The sequence below is a fragment of the Orbicella franksi genome, chromosome 13, assembly GCF_964199315.1.
Source record: "Orbicella franksi chromosome 13, jaOrbFran1.1, whole genome shotgun sequence".
NCBI lineage: Eukaryota > Metazoa > Cnidaria > Anthozoa > Scleractinia > Merulinidae > Orbicella > Orbicella franksi.
Genome location: NC_138157.1, coordinates 19,465,723 through 19,487,089, shown reverse-complemented (window position 1 = coordinate 19,487,089; position 21,367 = coordinate 19,465,723). Strand labels below are relative to the sequence as shown.

The following is a 21,367-nucleotide window of genomic DNA, read 5'->3' as shown; positions in this document are numbered from 1 at the left end:
TGAACATGTGGTGATAGATATCAGTGGCAGTTCCAAAAGAGGGGTGGGTGTATGTCTTTTGACATTTTGTTTTTGTAACTGTAAAGCAGTGCGCCAGGTTGTGCTAGCTTGGTTGCAATATCTGTTTAAGTGTATAATGCTTTATTCTTGGAATTTATTACTGACATGGTACCTACAATTGTTTTGTCATATTTTTGGACTATTGTTATTTCTATGGTTTGTTTATTTCTTAGTAACCTGTATTTGTAAAGTTTCCTTTGCATGACTATTAAGTTTCTTTACATTAAACAAATGTTTCATTTTCTACATTGAAAAAAACAGGCTGATCAAACATTGTCACTGACAATGGACAACTGATGTTTTTCCCTTGACCTCTTCTATAGCTTTCTGTGAAAGATGAACTCTGGGAAATGCGTACTAGGACCCAGTTACTTCACTACATGTCATTCCTTCAGTAGAATTCAACATTGAGGTGGTGGTCTTGGCTTTCCTTTGATACGAGTCCAAAATGGCCATCTTTTCCTATGGAATGAAGGTAGGGATGCTAAATGTAATATCCATAGTAACCAGTATGATTATAATTATGATGTATAAAAAACACATAGTTGAAACAAGCTGAAGACGAATAAAGTAGGGCTCTACTTGAAAACTGATGATTTAAGTGAAATTTTGTTTGACTAAAATCTTTGTCAAGTGTGCAAGTAACAAATCCAAACCATTTTCAATTGACAAAATCTTTTGAAACTTACCTTGAAAAACATCTTGTAAGACTCATCACCAGGTTGAGGTGGATTACAAATTGTACTCATGGCAACCTTTAAGAACCAAAAGAATGTCACGCAATTTTACCAATCTTGCAAAAACATACTTCGCAGTTAACTTTCTCCACACTTTCTCATTTCTTTTCCCTTATTATTTACATTAATAGAGCTATCAAACAGCCCCTTGGAGAAATCTAATAATGAATTTGTCAAACCATGTCAATGAACAACAACACTTTTTCTGTTCTACTTGTGTTGATTGTTCTTTTCTCTGGCCAGAATGCCATTACTTTATGTTACATCATTATATTATGCAATCCTTTGTCACCTGGTGTTTACCACTCATACATAAATTTAGAAGAGTTCTCTTCTTGTGTTTTTCACCATCCATTTCAATCAAGCATGAGTTCTCATTAGAGCCTTTTTCTGTGCTTCAAAATTTTGTTTTTTCTCATGGTCAATACTAATAACTTTTCTTTAATATTTGTTCTTTTACATGCAGCAGTTGTAATACTATTTGACAAAAAAAAAATGGATTGATAGAAAATAAATCAAAATGATAATTATTATTATTTGAAATAACCAAGCATTTTATTCAAATCTGGGAGCACTCTCACTGTAACAAAAACTGTTCCTCAGTGGTACACTCAAATTTATTGAACCATTTTGAACATTACAATATTTAAATACTGCATTATCTGATGTGAGCAAAACAACAGAAACCTAGCGTATAATGCATCATCATCATCATCATCATAGTCCTAGCTCTCTGGGAGAATAGGGTCATTCATACTCATCAGTAATTTTGTAAGCCTTAAAGCTATCATATTAAGAAATACAGTGCATTTTTCACTTCATGAACAATGAATTAACCCTTGGATGTTTGAGGTTCTGTAATGGAATCAAGACTATCAGCTCTTTTCCCCTGCCTGAGGATCAGTTCATCATCTCTAGGATGATTAGAGAGCCTGTTCATAGGCTTATTAGCCTTACATTATCTTCTTTTGCATGTTTGTTTTGTAATTAACATTTGTACCTGTCCAATCATCGAAGGGCGCTAACCAGGTGACATAAATTTCTTAGACTGGTGTTTAACTTCTTTGCTGAATCCGATCAACTCTGCATACCCTCCCCTTAAACCACATCTGCAATGAACAAAAAGAGTTGGGTTAACAGATTTTTTTATGAAATCCTGTATGTTACCATCTTGGAGAACATAGTACCCCAATTGCACACTCTGACATTGGTCTGATCCATACATTGTCATCATGTGAAGAGCGGCATGCAATAAGCAGCTGCTATGATTGTTTTGAGAAAACAACTCTTTTTTTATGGTAGAATTGAATGGACTTGGCATGCTTCAATGGAAATTCGTCCCATCCAGTGCAATAGCAATACTCAGCCTACATGTGGTCCCTTCAAACTAAGAAAACCAAGATGACCTTGCAGGGGTTGGCGTGGAATTCCCATGTCAATCAAGTGGAATGATCATTGTCTCATTAGCAATGTACATGTAATTTAGGGTTTCAGGACAGAACACGTATTTTCCCCACCCCGCGCCGCGTACAAAACAAAACACCTGCTATACTGTATTGAATGCCTTGGGTTGATCTGCTATGAAATCTCTGACGATCTTTGATCATTCAACACAGATCCTTAATTCGGGATTGCTAATTTTATTTATGGAGTTGCTTTTTGTTTATATGAAAAATATGAAAAATTGTTGATATTGCACGACATTGTTAAAAAGGTTCATTCCTTTTTGTCAGGCCTTCCTCTGCTCTTCTCCTCCTCCTAACTGCCCTCTGTCCTCTCCTTAGAAAGGCCTGATGCTCAGTTAGCTTATGTGTGACTTAAGGATATCCAAGGAAGAAAGACCAATAAAGGTACAGTCAGTGGACCCTGCTAATTCGGACTCGGTTATTTCGAATTCCCCGTTATTTCGAACTGAAAACCATTTCTCTTGGATTTGTTTTTCAGTCAATCACTATCGGCTATTTCGAACTGAGAGTTCTCCTGAGTTTCCCTTGAGAGTTCGAAATGGCGGGATTTAACTGTATATATTCGTCGATCGGAATTCAAAATCGACGCAAACTCCTATAGCACTGGCGTTTTGATTTGTTTTGATATTGGTTGGGACCATGCCAGCACATTTTATCCCAAATTTTTGTTTTACAAAATCAGATTTTTATGGGAAGAGAAGAAAGAAAATTGGAATTCCGGCTGATAAGTTCAGCACGGCGTGGGAGGGATCATAGGGGGAACAAGAGAAACTCAAGCGTGGTTTCGTGGCGGTTAATGCCGGCCTTGAACGTTTCACGTCGGATGAAACGCGAAAAACGACTGTTTTGCAGTCTAGAAGAAGATTACTCCGCTCACTTTTTTTCGTGTACACACAGGGAAATGGCACCAGAAAAACGTCGTAGCGATGTCAGTGGTTTGTGGTTTTTTTCATGTTTTCATATTTCTTTCATATCTTTCCGTGTCAGGGCACATGTCAGCGGTGACAATGCCTGGGAAAATGCTTTACAATTGTATAACGTAGTTCATCAACAATAAGTTGGATAGCATAAGTTTAAATAAATAACAAGTTTCCTAGTCTGGTTCCTTGTAACCGCGTACGCAAATGGACAGGTAGAAATCATTCCAGTTATTTGATTTTTTGTTATTCCGCGACTTTTTTGTTGTTGGCTTGTTAAGTCACTACAGCTTGTTATTATCATTATCATCCTTGTATTTATCCATGAATTCCTTGTGAAACTTGCTTATTCTGTCGAACATGGGCACTAGTTTTTCTTCTGGAGGTAGAATTGTAAGTCTGCAAGGAAGAGAACGAGACAAATGAACTTCTTTACCAAAAACAACTTACAACGATCTATCTTGTCTGTTACGGATACGCCTTGTTAACTACCATTCTACCTTAATAATCACGTCAGTTGAGTGCTCCCAGAACTAGTCTCTTCAAATAGTGTTAGCTTCGTTGAAATGCGTGAAGATGTGTAACGTAAATTCTCACCTAAAATGATGGGTCCCTTCCTTCTGTCCAAACAAATACCCACATACGGGAGTTATTCCAGTGGCCTCAAGCATCTGCCAGCAGTAGAACTCGTCCGGTCCACAATTTGCTAACTGAAAAGAACATAAAAACAGCCGCTTACAAAGACAGTCATGACTCTGTCCTTTTAATTTTTCCTCAATACATCGGAGAAACAAAAAAAAAAATTGCTAATACGTGGACGACCTCCAACCACTGCACACTTATGTGGCTGATAGTGTACGATAGTTCGGCCAATCAGACTGCAGCATTAACAGTAGCTTGCTAGTAAAATCCTATATATTTTTCCAAGGAGATTTAGAAATATTACTGGACATTTCATTTTCCAAAAATATTAAGGAAAGGAAGTTGGCCGTTATGCGACTTTAAAACCTCAAAGTTTTCTATGAACTGATTAGCGTGTGTGAATAGCTGCAGGTTTCACACAGCAATACAATCCTCGCGCGATTTTCAAGTGCTAAAGCGTGGCCGGTTAAATACTACTGTAGAAAAATCATTGGAAATTGTTATTTGAAAGAAATTTTGTTATAATTCTATTAAAGCAATTCGATTATTCGTTCTCGCTTTCTAGGAGGTGATGGTTGATTCCGGCTCATCAACTATCACCTCATTAAAATCTCGAACTTTTAGTCTACTGTAATAGCAACTGACTCAAACTTAAGCTTCCTTCCTGCTTAATTCACACAAGTGATGCCAGTTCTTACCTTGGCCTCTTCTATAGCTTTCCGTGGAAGATGAACTCTGGGAAAGGCGTACAAGGCTCCAGTTACTTCACTGCACGTCATTCCTTCAAGAGAATTCAACATTGAGGTGGTGATCTTGGCTTTCCTTTGATACGAGTCTAAAATGGCCATCTTCTCCTATGAAATAAAGGTAGGAATGGGAGATGTTAAGGGAGGGTATCGTAAAAGCAATTTCAACATCGAAACTATCTTGAACAGTGACATGAATCTCACAGAAAATAATAGTGTAGTAAACTACATAGAGGAATACCAGAAGGAGAATAATATAGTTACTCATAAAGATTCCAGCCGAGATCTGAGACTGTGGAAGACCAACACATCTTATCCGACGATTGTATGGTTTGATAAATAATATTCCGCGTACCGCGTATTATCCACCAGTACCATTGAATAAGCAGATTACTATTCGGCTGCCTTATTTTCATTGTAATTTAGGATCTTTTTTTGCCCAAAATTCGGTCATTCTTCTCTATCCGGTCCCTCGTCCCGCCCGCACTCATTAATCTGCTTTCGCTCTGCTCTCAACTGGTCAGACCGACGTAATGCAGTGATTGGATATATGAATTGTCTTGACTTTTTCTTTACAAATCGCGCCACAGACCAAAAATGAAATGGATTGTAAAAATAAGCTTTGAAACACTTCTCAAACTGTAAATCTGCAAAACCCAGAACATAAAATAATCAAAATCATACCTTAATAAACACTTCGTAAGACTCGTCACCAGGTTGAGGCGGATTGCACATCGCACTCAGGGCGGCCTTCAATAGTAAAGCAAATTTACTTTAATTCAAGAGAAGATCAAGGTAACCTACCTTGATCTTCTTTTGCTATTGTATTTCCCTTGTATTCATTTCGAAAAGAACTCATTTCTGTGTCGAGAGTTTTAAGCAAACGCCTTAAGTTTTTGCTGCGATGTACAAGACTACCCCCATATATACAGTCGGGGAACGTATGCCAGTTGATAGTGGACAGGTTCTTTTCATAGCCCTATCACGCGGGCCTGTCAATCATAACAACGCATTACAGACATAAACAAAAAACGCAAGGAAATCAGAAAATGCTAATTTTGGCACCTCTGATACCTAAATGTAAAGTCAGTCATTCGGTCGGTCGGATAGTCGGACGATCGGTCGATCGGTCGGCGATCAATCAATCAATCAATCAATTATAAAGTAATTCCCTTCTGTATGCAACTTACTTACGAGTGACCAGAAGTTAGAGATGCTCACGAACGTTAAAATATTGTTTTTTACAAAAAATACCTGTCCAATCGTTGAAGGGCAGCTATGTGGCGTGAGTTTGTTTCTAAATTGACGTTTGACCTCTTTGCTAAATGCTACTAACTCCAAGTACGCTCCACGTAAGCCACACCTTAAAAATCAGGAAAAACAATGGGGGAAAAAAATTAACAGTACTTCAATTCAACACAATTTGACTTGCGTGTACATGTATATTCAATAGAAAAAATGGCGCTAGTCAAAATAGTTACTTTGAACCCGCTAGCATAACGCACACATAGTCAAAGAAAACCTGGAAGCGCTTATTTTGCAAAATGCCATCCCTTACATTTTCACAATTAAATATTCACTACACAGAAAAGGTCACTGAAGTTCTTTGGGTAATGCTCTTTTCAACAAAGTTATTTCAAGGGCTCTGCAACAACCCTGATAGTGACTCTATGTTCTTTAAGCGTTGGATATGAGGTTATAATAATCTCATATCCTACAAGCGTGAGTTGAATAATTGTTTTGTTAAAAACACGCCCAAAACATAGAAAACTAAAATAAAATAAAAAGAAAACGCCCAAAAATCACGCGCACGCTTACCAAATTTGTAGAGCATGGTGTAATTGCTCATAACCCATGATGGCTAAGCCAATGAAAATTCTCGAATTGCCTTTCCAATGATTCAGTTTTTAATAAAGGGGATTCTAAGCTCTTTGTGTGCAATATTCAAGGAGAAATTGTCTTTCAAAAGCTGTAGAATTTTAGGTGATAAAAACATTAATGAGCTCTTGCCTTTTTGTAAAATTTTGAGTTTTTTAAACCGCGTCGCACAGACAGTATTCAATACATTGGGCTCAAATTCATTGACAGAGTTAACATTCTGTTTCAGCACTGATTGTGTTTTTGTGGATCCATTAGAAACTGAATCGCTTATGCTAATGAGGTAAATATACATATTCTTTGACTCGCCTAAAAACATTAAACAAAATGCTTCTCTTACTCGCCATAAATTCCTTTGGAGACTGAGTGTATTGACATCAGCTGAAATTTAATGTACTCGGGTCCAAGGTCCCTCAGAACCTTTTTGCACGAGTGGAACTGGGCCTCATTCGTAAACAGTGTTTCCTGATATACTTCATCGGCGAATAAAACCAGTTTCTCTCTGGCGCAAAACTTGATAACGTCTCTAATGGTGTTATAAGTCAATACATGGCCTATGGAAAAAAAGAAAACGAAAAGTGAATAAACTAACGAACGAACGAACGAACGAACAAACGAACGAAAGAACGAGCGAGTGAGCAAACGAATGAACAAAAGAGCGAGCGAGCGAACGAACGAACGAACGAACGAATGAGCGAGCGAGCGAGCGAGCGAACGAACGAACGAACAAATGAACGAAGGAGCGAGCCAACGAACAAACGAACGAACGAAAAAGGCAAAATTTAATACGACTGAAAATGACACCGCCTCTCTGAGAAGCTTCTCGTCGTTATTTTCTACCAGTGAGAACAAAGGACGTTTCCCTGATTGATTTCAAAGTGTGTTCATTAACTTTGCCTGCACTTGATACCTGTGGGATTTCCTGGATTAACGAGTACCAGTCCCCTCGGTGTACAGTGTGGCTTGGCCTCGTCTAATGCTCTCTTCAGTTCGCTAGTGTTAAAATTCCAGTTGTTTTCTTCATCCAAATAGTAAGGAATCTACCCAGCAAAAAAAAAAAAAAAGGTATTGAAAAAAAAGGAAAATCACATGTGTTAGTAACAGTAATTATTGTTTTTGAAGCTCGAGCACCAAACCCAAGCTTGCATTTCTGTTAGCGTTCCCTGGGCTTTAGCGCCATGCTTAAGGCTGACTTTTACAGCAACAACCGTACAGCAAATGTAATTAACCCAATCTATACGGGTAATCAGTTTATGTTGATCTTAATTGTGGAATACCTTAGTGTCGAATACGAGCAATTTTTCCTTATAGAAAGGAAGAGAGCGGAAAGACTGTGAGCGAGATTAAAAAAGTAAAAAATAAAGAGCGAGCAGTGAACTCGCTGTGGTACAATCCCCGTTCGGGTTTGATAATGATTGGTATGATTATGAAATTTCGGCTGCGTCAGAATCTTGTTAAAAAAAAAAAAAAGATTCACTACTTGCTGTCTAAAATACGTGAAGACAAACGTTACTTTGTAAAATTTGAAATCTATGCTCCTGGCAGTGTATTGATAAAAGCCCGGAACCGGAATCATGAGTCCTGCCCTTCCTCTGTTGTTGAGAGAACTGGTGCCGAGCGCTTCCACGCCAATCTGAAAAAAAGACAAGAAGTGAGGGACTTTATTTGTTATTTTTTAGGCGAGTCATCGTTTGCGCCCAGCCGGCTCGCTTGCATGTTGTGAGTGTGTGTTTTTTTATTTATAAAACTAGTAGTGGAAACTGAAACCTTGCTGTTGTACGGAGTGGAACGAACCATTTGGGTTCTTACTGGTTGGAGACTGTAGAAACAAGGATTACCTAGAATGGTACATGAGTACTAACTCGGCAAGATCATGACACTTGAACATTCCTATAGTTAACAACGGGAAAATACTTGACCGTGCTCTGTTCTGTTAAAAATTAAAGCAGGAAATTTAAGGAAGTGACGGCTTTGATGTTCTATGTTCTATGACGTAACTTCATTCACATTTGTAGAGGAATTAGCTTCAAACCAGTTTTATTCTTAGATTTTTTGCCCTGCAATCTTCGCCATGCGGCACTCCTTTAGTGTACCGCTCGTGGATTTCGTTAAAAGCACGTTGCATCAAACATATCAAAATTGCACGCCTTGTATAACATTGTCGGTTCCGTCGAAAGAAACTCTAGGCTTAAAAATTAAGAATTAGCGATATACGTGCTAACTACAAAACTGACTACAAATTTTGTGACGAACCTGTATGCCTATTGATCCCCCATTTGTTAGAATGATGTCATCTGGATCAGCAGGATAACCATCTCTTCTTGAGATAAATTTGGCTACATCTTCACGAACAAGTCGTAATCCAACGAAATCAGTGTAAGAACCTACACGAAAACAAAGATATTATTATATTGAACGAAACGTGACCGGGAGGGCTGATCTGATCACTCTTAAGACCACTGGTGTAGGGAGAATCTGGTTTGAAATCAGATAAGCCGTGCGTCCGTTCAGTGGTTTCATTGACCGGTTTTCCCAGCTAGCCACTAGTTGTAGAAAGGTCTGCCAAGAGACTATGATCTATGATCATAGTCTCTTGGTTCCAGTCATAGTCCCACAAGTTTCTTAAGAAATAAGAAAAAGCCATATACTGATATGAGATGAGAGACTGGATAGCAAAGGGATTATTTTATCGCCATCTGAAGGGGAGGGCTACTGAATATAATATATCAGCCTTCATGATTACAGCTAAATTCAGTTTTAGTCAAACTCTCGAGCAACTGATGAGAGACGGCTGCAATCGCACTAAGTTTAATGATCTCGCTAAGTAACAAAGGTCAGAGCAGATAGACATAATAAAAACAGTGAGGCAGAAGGTACTTCTTACTTATGGTACATCCTCGTTTTGCCTTAAGGATTCTGCGAGCTTTCTCTTTTACATCTACCGGGTAGCTTGGGTCATCAAGGCAATTTGGACAAAGGAGACATGCTAGAAACTGTCAACAAAGATATTAAAATGCTTAATACAGTACTTAAATAAACTTCTGTCCTACAATCATGGACAAAAGTGTTGACACGTTTGAGCAAAACAAACGCTTTCCATCGGCGTCCTTCCGTAATTGAAAAAAAAAAAAAAAAAACCCATCTGTTTTGTCGATAGCCAGGCCCCCTCTCCCCTTTTTCAATGCTGAAATACGCTCCGTGGACACTGTCAAATTGTTACAACATTGAAAAGGGGAGAGGGGGTCGAAATGTGAAAAATGGACATTGAAAAACTCACGCATTCTGCGAAACAGGTTTTTTTCGGGAGTGTCCCAGCTGCTTTTGTCCATGATTGTAGCTTCGCAAGCAGACATTAAAGGGAATTTCAGGAGAGGGAATTTTTCTGAGTAAGGATGTTTTTCTTCTTTAGGTTGTGCTTAATTTTTTAGTTTTGTTCCATAAATTTCTTTTGCCCAACTAGTTTTGCAATTTTTTTTTTCGCTGACTTGTACAGGAAACCTTTTTGGTCTTCCTGCCCCCTCCCCCCTCGTCGAATTGTACAAGATTGCGTGACGGCTGTTAGATAGCGTGCCCAAATATGTGGTTATTTTTGTCGCGGCTGAGCGAATCTGTAATCTAATAAAGTACTACCTATAGTTCTATTTGTGACGCTGGCCGTTTGTGTGCTTATCGCCAACTAACGTTGTAAGGAACGAACTATGAGGCGCTTTTTTCAGTTTCTGGGAGGACAGTTTCTGGCCGGACAGTGTTTCTTTTTGCAGTTTCTGGGAGGACACACTCCGCTCTAAAACTAAAACAGATTTACTGAAGTTAGCCGTATCATATAACGCGTCAAGGTTAACCGGGCACTGAAATGTTTCCATTTGTTTGTGGAATGAAGCTTTTGATCTGAAGCAGTCAAGTATTACTGGGAATTCAACAGAAAGCATTCAGAATGTTAGAAGCCGTTATAACATTTCTTGCCTACATTGCTGAAAGTTTCACCGGAAGCGTTATCGAAAACTACTCAGGAACAAGATGTCGGCGAGCGAGTTCAGAAAACAGCGACAGTACGGAGGTAGAAGCTCTGGTTCAAGAAGGAGCACTGAGTGATTTCACAGAATTTGATCCAAACGACACTATTTTTCAAGAATTCAATCCACCACTTGGACACTATGGCAAAATGGCGTGGAAACTTTCCCGTCCCTCGGCTTGGAAATCAATGCTTCTGTGTTTCAAGACTGTGTTTACAATGCAGTTCGTGTTCGGGTCTAGCATCGGTTTGCTGGCAGTCGCAGTCATTTTGTTAGACCTTAACACGGCTGATCTTTGCTATGAAAAGACGTTTACATGGGACAGCATTCCGCCTTTAATTCAGAGTATTCGAGTTACAGGCCAGTGTGTCGAAGGGTTCTTCATCGAGATTTGGCATTTCTCGATAATGCTGTGCATGTTTGGTTGTCTGGTTATGAAAGAACTCAATCTTTTAACGATAAATCTTCTCGCTGCCTTTACAGATACTTGCTATCGCCTTTTTCTACAGATGTATGGCATCTACAAACGTCCCTGGATGACGTACCCTCTGAATGTTTTGTCAGCCTCGCTGGTAATCGGTAACAGCTTGATCATCGCCAAACGGATCATACCCGTACAAACGTACGGCAAGAAGACATTGTGCAAGGTTGCAGCTTTGTTAGCTCTGCAGTTTTTATTTGGCTTTCCGATCGCCTGGTCACTAGCTTACAAGATCTTTCCGTGGTATACGGAGAAAACCGAGCTACAGAAAGTGTTCATTGCAGCATTAAGCCCATTAATAGTGTGTATCCCTAAAGTCATCGCTCGCACAGCCGTACCGAAGCTCAACTTCGTTCACCCCGGTGTCCTGCACCTCTTAGTGAGTACTCTGTACACTGCGTCAGCGGTAGTCTTTCGTGTCATGCAAGCAGAGTTGACAAGCTTTCCGTTATTTGTTGCTTTGGGAGTTGGCCACGCTGTAATCGATCTTCTGGAACGCATAACGGTTATGATGCGAGACCACATCTGGGAGTACATGTATAAACTCATGTCTCGCTGTGATAGATCACAAACGAGGAATTTCCACGCAGGACAAGCTCGCACTCCTCGAAGCATGCGTTTCGTGGCAGATGTCAGCATTCAGCTTCTTCTCACAGAGCCCACTGCTTTGGTTTCAGCGGTTGGATTCATCCAGCTCTACCAGTTTATGTACCCTGATAATTTGCACCCGCCTGAAGATTACTTTACAGGTCTTTTCTGGGAGTTTCGTTGGCGTTGTCTTGCCGGTCTTGCCATAGATGTGATTTTCAACGCCATTTCTGTGTGGTTGCAAGTGATGCTGTTCAACATTGCCGTGTTAAGAGTGTGGAACAGTAAAAACTGGCGAGCCCACGTTACAGCTAATGCAATATGCACAGTTATGGTGGCTTTGTACTTCACAGAGTACCTCTGTGCTATAGTTAGAGGCAAACATGACGGTAAAACGGCGAAAAGATTTGCTTTTAACTGTTCTTTACCCTTTTCTAAGTTCTAATCATAGAGCTCGTCAATTTTAATATATAGGCTCCGGCGAAAAAAATTCTCGAGAGAAAAGTGGGCCGATTGTAATGTCATTCCTGTGAACCGTACATGTGATGTCATGACAACACAGTGTTTCCCGGCAGCTGAATGCTGATTAGCTTATTAAGATATTACAAGTTCCGGTTCGTAAAAAAGCATAAAATGAACTTGCGTAAATATCCAAAATATCCGGACTCGACCGAATAATCGGAATCTATGTTGTCTGATGCCATTTCTTGATGCTTTTTAATGATTTTGGTGACTGAGGGTCACAATATGGAGATTTAAGGTCAGAAATTTCAGATGAAACCCATTTAATCGCATGATCATTTCAAACGCCAAGAAATTGGCTTCCCGGCTACATTAGGTCACACATTTCCTTTCGCGCGGCCGTGAGCCAGAATATCGAACTCCAAACCTTCGCAGATAAGCGAGGATTTGATGGATGAAGTCGATTTGTTTTTTAATCTTTTCCAAATTATATATTCTTTTTGAAAAGAAATACAAAAAATTGGGGTTAAGGGCACATTAGCCTCCCGATTGGTCTTCAATAACCCATATTTAACTGCGATACTGTACAGACATCACCAACCTGTCTCATAGACGTGATTGGTGGCTGGCCAAATCCTTGAGGATCACCAAAATGTAGAACAAGTTCATCAAAAGGTTTACTTTCACCCTTGTAAAATACAAAAAAATAAAGCATTTTTGTCAGTAAGCTTCGTTGCAGACTGCAGACCAGGAGTAAAATGCACACTGCACAATACAGACTTTTCAAATATCAAAAGGTTTGTAGTCTGTATTTTACCCTCACTCTGCATTTTATCTCCGGTCTAAAGTCTGCAGTCCGCAGTCTGCGTTTTACACTGACCGTATATTCGTTTCTTGATTTCAAGTACCTCCTGTTCTCGTTTACGGGCATATTTGCACCACGCAGTTCGAGCGATTCGTCTGTATTCTTATCTTGTTCAGTGTTATGATTTCAATAAGTTTCTTAGATATACCATTAGCGTTACATGTAATAATTGTGTAAAGAATTTGTCACCTTCTCATTTGTCTTCAGGAATTTTGTGCTATTTTGGCTTTTTCCTTCCATTCGCGTTAATTTAAAATATCTTATTAACATGTCATTAACATAAATATATTGATTTATATTTAATTAAGTTTGTGGTTGACTTGCTTTCACGTCCTACTTTACTGGAAACCAGCGCGTATCCGCGAATACTTTAAATTTAAAGCATGGCGAAAACGCCGTGGACAATGAATAAACGTGGATTCTAAGTGTTATCATAGCTTGTGAAGAAATTTCGTATCATTTCGTTACCCAGACAAATCTACCCCAGGAGGTTGCCTAATTTCGACTGATTGATCAAAATATCAAAACGAGGCTTGAAAATATCAAAAGTATATAAGGGAGTGATCAGCTTGAATCTGCGTGAGAAAAAAGTACATCTACACTCGGGCCGGAGTCACGCAATGCACCCCGTCAAGCGTTGTGGACTCCGACACGAACGGCTACATTATATTGTATTGGTATTTAAATGAGACCACAGTTAGCTACAATTTGCATCTACAGTGTACAGAGTAATTTCAAGATGATCTTAAGTTCATTGGTGAAACATCTACAAACTAGTGGCAGAACAGTTGCCTATACTTGACAGAAGTAATTTTCCTAAGGCGGAAGGAAATGAAGTATACATAACATCTATTTGTGTTATCGATTGGTGACATTAAATGGCAAAGCAGACTTTACGTGTCATGAATAATAACCATGATACAAGCTGATTAATATGCTGGTTTCATGCATTTACAAACATTTATCGTCTTACTCCGGCATATTCTTATTTACTGTTCATGCCGCAGTACTGTTCAGACAGTCTGGATAGCTCTTACAATTGCAATTTTTCTATCAAAATTATCCTCTCTGTTTTATAGATAGAACTAACCCGTGCTAATTCCTGCTGGATCTCGGTGGCCCGAGCGGTCACCCATCCAGTCTGGTACACTGCTCTTTGGAAAGCAGGACTGATAGTCTTGTCCGTAATAATTTCGTCTACCACTGTTTCCATCTGATATAAATGAGAAGCAACGAAAATAAATGAAGCCTTTTACCATTAAATTACTAATAACTGTCTTTTAACTCAACCGACCGTGTAGATGCAACAAACGCTTCTAGCGATAGCTTTGAAGGTCCATTGATTTCGTTGTTAGTTGTCACGAAAACTAAGCCTCGTTCCCAGGGTCACACACGTCACACAGTTGCGCGCGTGCGCTAGGTAACTTGAAATGCTGGGGATTAGGCTGAGGGCGGGAGATGACTGACATTTCAGGTTAGGTTGAAGTGGGAGTAGATATATATCTCATAACCAAGCGCGAGAGCCGTACTCTAGAATATAGGCTCGAGGTCTTGACAGTACGGACCGAGTTTCGTTGCTGACACCTGTAAATTAAAAGAGCAGGTGTAAAATATTTTGTCCTTGGACACTTTCCATTCGACCAAAAATTCCAGACCAGGAAATGATGTTCTACAGTATTTGCCACTGGAAATTCAAAGCAAGGTTTGTGATTAAATGGAAAGCGCGCATTTTGAAATGAAAATCCCTGTAGATTTCCATTTTTCGTTCAGGATATATGCTAATTCACATTAGCGATAGCGTGAATATTTAGTTTCTTTGTTTGTGTTTCAGCGGGCTATCTTTTGCTTGAGCAAACTTTCGACACTTGTACTACAAGGGGAAAAGGAAAGATGCCCTCATGTCGTCAAGGTCGATCAATGACCGCAAGCGAACAGTTCGTGGTCGACTCGCCACTTGAAGAATGAGACCACGTAATGAAAAGTGCATGTGGAAGGACACAAAATTTTCACTTCGAAATCAAAAGGTAGGGCAAAGTTCAAGACAAAATTTATGATCATAAATAATATGGACTGGAATTGTTGCAGCCATTAGCGTCGACATACATTTTATAATTATTTTTATGATTGTTTTCTTATCTTTGTAAATAAAATACTTCGTATGTTACTAAGTGGAACTACCGTGGATAAAAAGGCATCGAGGATCCAGCAATTCTCCGAAGCCGATTTTCATCGAAAAAGTTACGGTTTCAGGGTGCGTTAAACTACAAAGAAAGAGTGCAAATGAGCCAATCCCGATTGACTTTTTACGTCTGTTTCAAAACGAGCTCTGGTGCACAACCTTTCATATGGAGATGAGTTTGATTTGTAAGTAAAACTCATTTCCACATGAAAGGTTGTGCACCATGACTCGTTTTTACAGCATCTCGGAAATAGCTAATTGAATTCATGTGCACTCACTGGTGTTTAACTCAATTTCGTTTTCACTCTTCTTTTCCAGGTGCAGATGGGTGCTGGGTCTTTTTGCCTTCGGTGTTGAAAGATGACGATATCCAGCGACTAGCAAAGCGTTGGACTCAACTGTCGTAGAATGGGAATGAAGGCGTTTACTGGAGAGGTACGTGGTGTTCAATATGAAGAACAGTCTGACACTTACTGGAAGTTTAGAGTGCACGCGTACATCATGTTTTAGAGAACACCTGTAAGAAGGGGCGCTAAAAGCCATACTTCTCGAACTCGATAGAAACACAGGACAAGCACGACCTGTTGATGTAACGAAGGCGCGTGCAAAAAGAATTTATGCATTAAGGATTTAGTGGGTTTTTGTCTGTTTTCTTAATCGAATTTTACATTTGCCTTTCACGCCTTTCACCTAAAAGATTTGAAAATAATTTAGTAAGATATTTGAACTTGCGCGCGGAAGAAAATTTAGTGGTGAACAATAAAGACAATAGAGTGTTTATCTCGGAACTATCGGTCTGATAATTGCCTCCTGGAAATTTGATGTTCTTAAAACTAGCATATTTGCCCTCGAAACGTAAGCTTCGAGGGCAAATATTTGTTTTATCATCCGATAGTTCCTCGACAGGAACAGTCTACTGTTTAAGTATAGCATTGCCAGCACTGATGGCCTCCCAATCCAATTCGACACACAAGACAGTAAATAAGCGTGCACCATGTAACAAATAGATTCCATGTTGCGGTGTGTCTGTTCAGTAATAGATCACAGATGACGTGAAAATGTGGTAAGAACAAAAAAGTGGCACACGAGGCGATAACCGAGTGTATCACTGATGCTTTTACCACATTTTGACGTCTTCTATGATCTATTACGCACGGCAACATGGAATCTATTGTTTTATATAATAAACTTTTTACCTTTTTTAAATTTTTAAATATTTAAATCTCACAGGACCCCTTTGATAACAGTACTTTATAGTACTGATGGGTTAATCCTGTCTAAAGATTCGTTTATTATTATTATTATTATTATAGAAACAAAAATGGTAACAATGACGTCATCTCTATGTCTGTCCTCCAGAAGTTGATAAGAAAGAACCAATCCAAATGCGAGAATAATTTGACTTATGATATAAAACTACATTGTCCACGTTAAAGCATGAACCAATTGTTAAGTAAAACCAAACTGAACCAATCGTTATTCTCTCGCACGTGTTTTCCCGCGCTTCGTGCGGCTAGTTAGGTTTGCTGATAAACTCTTACAGATGAACAGTTAACCTTCGGTCTACATTTGTACAGTTTTAGTTTGTTTGTCAGTTTCAGATCATATCACATATAAGTCGGCCCTGATTTGATTGCTAAACAGGTCATTCTTGTTTTCCTTTCCATAGGATTAACGTTCCTATAACTCTCAAAACAGTGCTGAACTTCGGTGTATAGAGTGAGTGTAACTGCATCCTACACAGCCACACTCAAGCCAGGTAATTCACACGCAAGTACTAAATTTCTGAAAACATGCGCGTGAAATAAATCTAACATGATAATTACTGCTAGTCAAATTGATCTTCACTGCTTACTAAGGGAGTTTGTAAAGAAGATTGGTTAGGCAACAATGAGCCCTGAATCTCATATAAGGGTGGTCTACAATATTTCACAAAATGTTCTATCGCAACAACGGTTGTAGGTCGTTAATACTGACAAAGACTTTGGGCGCAAGCTTGTCAATTAGTAGCATTAATTACTCTGGCAACGTCAAGGTTGGTAAAGTGGGGCCTTACCTGGTTAACCGCCTGCTACTTAACAAGTTCCTCTAGTGCATAAAAGCCCCCGGGGTGATATGGCAGCCACTCACCAATGAAATTGATGCACATTGGTAGTTCTTTGGTAACGCTACACTCAAAGGGTGGATTCTGGTACATTTAAACAAAGAGACAAAAGCAATTGGACGACCAAAAAAATGCCTCGCCCTACCCCAGTTAGCCTTCTGGTTGAGGAGTCTGCCCTTGAACCCTGGTTGGTTGTGTTCAGTCTTCGTCAAGATACGTTACTTGGTACAAAGGATTAGTGTCCCGTTCAGAAAGAGTAACATTTCACAACACGAACTCTAGCATCAGGTTTTACCAGTAGGCTCTCTTAAAGAGTGGGAGGGGTGAGTCAGTAGAGGAGAACTCGTGAAACTACCAAACAGTTGGTGTTGTGTCTTCTAAAAGTGTCTGGAGAGGGGAGTAGAGTTCAGAGATCTTATAGTTTGTTATATAGTGTAGAGTTGGTTTAATTGAAATAGACGAAAACCATTGGCCCACGAAGCATTTTTCGGTCAACGGAATTACACACTCTACAGTCTTTATGACGACATTCTTCATCTGGCTGTTGGTATTCCTTTTGCCTTTTGTTTATGTTATTTGTTTGCTTTAGAATATTTTTGCCTGTGGCTAAGTGACATTTCATTTTTTTTAAACAATTTTTTTAGAACTATGGTTCACAAAATAAAAACAAAAAACAAAAAACAAAAAAGGACAAAAAGAAAACAACAACAACAACAAAAGACAATCGTTCGTTAGTTGCTATCTCTCGCAAACTTGAACTTTTCATTAAGTCAAGCTGCTGTCAAATTCTAAGCGTATTCTTCCAATACTGATTTACACCCCTTACTTGTAGTCAGTAAGAAATTGCAGTTAACCATGGACGGTGTTTTAGGTTTAGCTTATGGCCTTTGCCAACTCTCTAAAGTTTTTAAAGGGATTACAACTAGTCAACAAGCGCGTCCAAAAAAAAGGAAAAAAAAAAAGGAAAAAAAAAAAAAAGAAAAGAAAGTTCCGAGCTGTATTCGATCTTCGGGTCACCTGGACTGCAGAGCGACGATGATCTCCATTACACCACGTGGTACACGTATAGAAGATCTGTAAAAAATAATTAGTCAAATGTATAGCGTTTGGATATTTTCCTAAAGTGCTGCAAGATTGTTGCGTATATTCTTTTAGTTCAAGTTGTGATAATATATCAAAAGTGATGATCAGAGCAAAGATAACTTTTTTCCCCTAAATTATGCGTTTGTGATTTTAAAACAAGACTTTGAGGTTTTCCAGAAGCGTACGATCGGAGGTTTGTCGTCGCTCTTTGTTCCGGCACTTTCGATCTTTTATTGATCGACTAGTAGATGACTATGTTATCTGCGGGTATGCCTTTCATGCAGCTGTCCGCTTTCCTGTAACGTAGAAATGTTTCCGTAGAAAAATCACCCTTCCAATTTTGCTAGTTTTCCATGGATTCAAAACCTCAAGAAATCAAAAGACATTAGGTCACTCATTTTTAAAAATGAAACAATCATGCAGGGTGTAAGTGATCATTGCTTGGGATTTGGCCTTTATACTTGGTTATTTTCCCTTTTTATTTCGTCACGCTTCGGTCATAATAAAGATACATTATTCGTAAACTTGAGAGCGATAGGCAATTATCGCTGTACAAAATGAATGCTGACAAACTTTGTTTGTGTGTATTTCAGGTTGGCCACCTTCTTTTGTGCTTGCACGGGGGACTGTTGGTAATTTCAAGATGGATTGATCGTACACCACAGATGATATCTTAGAGTTACCAGCCGATATGTTGACTTGACTACCTCATGCACAAGTGACAGGTAAGATATCTTTTATCTCTAAGAAAAATGTCTTTAATGACTGTTTAACTTAAGTAAACACAGTAGAACCTTGTTAATACGGTCACCAACGGGCCGTGAAAATTTAGCCGCATTAACGGGATAGGGTCAAACCTCACGACTGGTCTAAATTGAGTGAAGTCTTAACAGATCTATCACAATTGCACTTCTGAACAACTGTTCATTAATAAGCATCCGGAATGCAGATATAATTTTTTAAAAAATTGAAACTTGAACCAGAATATGAACAATCGAAAGATGAACATAACTGTTTTGAGTGACCGTGTTCACGGGGTAAAATTATAACGGATTATACACGTCGTTTGGGATTTCTGAATGTGGCCGTTGGCCGTATTAAGGTGGCCGAACACAGTTTTCAAGAGCCTCTGCCTAATTCACTATTACTTTAAAGATATTTATGCTTTGGCGCCCGTTTTTTGCAAGAGTCAACCTTAACCACATTTTGGCTAAGGTGAGTGCTGTTGCCATGGCAACCGGGCTGGTTAAAAACAAGGCTTAAAAAATGGTTTTTGTTTATTTAAAAAAAATTCAGTCGTTAGATTTTTTTCATCATTTGCCCACTATGAATTGACATTAAATCCCTTCTGTCAACACTGTTCTAATAAAATTTTGACATAGGCGACTTTCGTAATTCGCCGTAAATCGTTTTCACTGCATGTTCTGTATTATTAAAAATTCCCTATGTCAAAATTCAGATTTTTTGCGATAGATCATTCGCGTGGTTTCTGAATTATTTTTTTGCCAAATTTCTTGAAATTCTAACGACTGGATCGTTAGAAATCGGCAAGTTTCTGCAAAAGCAATCGGTCTCAATTTTTCGAGCAACTGCGCATGCGCTGCATTTAACTGGGTTCTTTCGGTAACAAAGAAAAAGCTGAGAATTGCTGGGTTCTTTGCGTCGTTACCTTTTCTGACATAGCTTTGTAATAAAAGACTAAAGGCATCAGTACACTGCGTTCAATAATGGAGAAAAATAGCGCATATAGTGCGGGTGTTGAGTAACTGAATAAAATGATCGCACTATTGAAGGTATGTTTTGCATCAGCAAAAGCGCGCGCGAAAACAGTGTTCGGCCACCTTAAAGGGATGGCTGCATTAACGGAGTTTTCTTTTAAGAAAATGTATGGCCGTTTCGCCGGGACAAAAAATGTGGCCGTAAGAACGTGGTGACCGTATTGACGAGGTGACCGTAGGGTGGGGCTAGAGGAGCTAAGTCACGACACGATGTGTAAAATTACCTGCAGAAGGAATGAAACTCGAGAGTAATACTACTGTAGAAAAAGCTATTTCCCCGCAATGTTTAATCCACTGTTTGTGAGTTTTGTAGAGGTATTTTCCAAGTGTTTTCATTGTTTCTGTACTTTTAGTTTAATAGAAAGACAGTTCTCTTAGTAAAATAGTGATTGGCTATATTGTACCGGAATGTGAGAAAATGTTCTCATTTATTTCAGGCAGGATGCGTTTTCAGTCAAGAAGAGGAGTTAGGACCTGGGTGAACAACGTTGACAATCCCATTTTGGATTGATCAGACACCGCGTATGTCTTAAAGTTACCAGTCGATACGTTAATATATCTACCATATGTACCAGTGACAGGTTAGATATCGCTTAACACTTCTGAGAATACCTTCTTTTATAGCCGTACTGTTCAGCAAAAGCTAAATATTTTAGAGGAGTTGAAAATTAGAACTTGAAAATAATATTTTATTATCGTAGTGAAGACCGCGAATGTTTCTAAGGAAAAAATAAACAGAAGTGAGGATGGATAGGATTAGGAGCTTTCTTAAGAGCTTTCTTGTTTCTCTCTCTTGGCATAAAGTATTTTGGTTCACAAGGCGAGACGAAATGCGATGCATGTTTTCAAGACATACGCGACTGTTTATGATGCAGAAAACCCGCGAAATTCAAAATCAATGACAGTACATATGTTAATTCTATCGACTGTCATTCTGTAATGATTCAATTAACATGTTTCTGTCGTTGTTTACGCACAGCTCGACTATATCTTTCTTACGTGATTTTTTCAGTAAATAAGTTGATAAGTTTATTTAGTGGCAGTTGTAAGCTTAGAGTTGAAAATGAAACTATTCGGAATCTTTGTAGCAGTACAAAGAAGGAAAATAGTGGCCATTATGTAATTGTGTTTATCTTTAATTTTTCATAGGTTTTGTAAAATTACCGTCCTCTATGACATTCATGTAATTCGAAATCTAGTTGCAAAACGGCACGCAAAGACAATTGAGTTTTGTTAAGCCAAACGGCAGAGTAAAGCCTCACTGGATATTGTTAATATTACGGGAACACAACAAGTTCATCGCTATCAGAGGAAAATAACACAAGATTCGTAAATGAAGGTTTCGTTTAGATCACAACATCTTCGGAA

General features: G+C 38.9%; 2 protein-coding genes and 1 long non-coding RNA gene across 4 annotated transcripts; 2 read left to right on the top strand and 1 right to left on the bottom strand.

Annotated features, from left to right (window-relative positions):
• Positions 1–437: 437 nt before the first annotated feature.
• Positions 438–14,517, bottom strand: LOC145466565 (alanine aminotransferase 2-like). Of its 2 annotated transcripts, XR_014041937.1 has the most exons (15): positions 14,150–14,517; positions 13,946–14,068; positions 12,592–12,678; positions 9,331–9,439; positions 8,700–8,830; positions 7,960–8,079; positions 7,357–7,486; positions 6,787–7,000; positions 5,823–5,931; positions 5,253–5,318; positions 4,521–4,676; positions 3,778–3,890; positions 1,798–3,579; positions 750–815; positions 438–522 (listed from the first exon to the last, which is right to left on the bottom strand). XR_014041937.1 is itself a non-coding variant. In XM_081450278.1 (13 exons), exons 2-13 carry the CDS (start codon positions 14,066–14,068, stop codon positions 3,465–3,467), a joined length of 1,473 nt encoding a protein of 490 aa, XP_081306404.1. In that variant the 5' UTR covers positions 14,150–14,517; the 3' UTR covers positions 827–3,464. The 2 variants fall into 2 exon arrangements, 1 of the variants encoding a protein (XP_081306404.1); XM_081450278.1 differs by lacking the exons at positions 438–522; positions 750–815 and having other exon boundaries at positions 827–3,579.
• On the top strand, positions 4,609–21,345 carry LOC145466601 (uncharacterized). Its single transcript, XR_014041953.1, has 5 exons — positions 4,609–4,689; positions 15,353–15,469; positions 16,704–16,793; positions 18,815–18,946; positions 20,437–21,345. It is a non-coding gene; the product is annotated as an uncharacterized LOC145466601 (long non-coding RNA).
• LOC145466561 (uncharacterized) lies at positions 9,510–12,598 on the top strand. The gene has a single exon (XM_081450273.1). It carries the CDS (start codon positions 10,381–10,383, stop codon positions 11,971–11,973), a length of 1,593 nt encoding a protein of 530 aa, XP_081306399.1. The 5' UTR covers positions 9,510–10,380; the 3' UTR covers positions 11,974–12,598.
• Positions 21,346–21,367: the final 22 nt, after the last annotated feature.

What these genes read in the sequence shown, in the direction of transcription:
- LOC145466565 (XM_081450278.1), bottom strand. Translation starts at nt 14,068, where the DNA reads ATGGAAACAGTGGTAGACGAAATTATTACGGACAAGACTATCAGTCCT. An exon ending in CAATCACGTCTATGAGACAG is followed by an intron (nt 9,440 to 12,591) that starts GTTGGTGATGTC and finishes CTTTGTTGACAG; the next exon opens with TTTCTAGCATGTCTCCTTTG. An exon ending in CTTACGAAGTGTTTATTAAG is followed by an intron (nt 4,677 to 5,252) that starts GTATGATTTTGA and finishes TTTATTTCATAG; the next exon opens with GAGAAGATGGCCATTTTAGA.
- LOC145466561 (XM_081450273.1), top strand. Translation starts at nt 10,381, where the DNA reads ATGTTAGAAGCCGTTATAACATTTCTTGCCTACATTGCTGAAAGTTTC.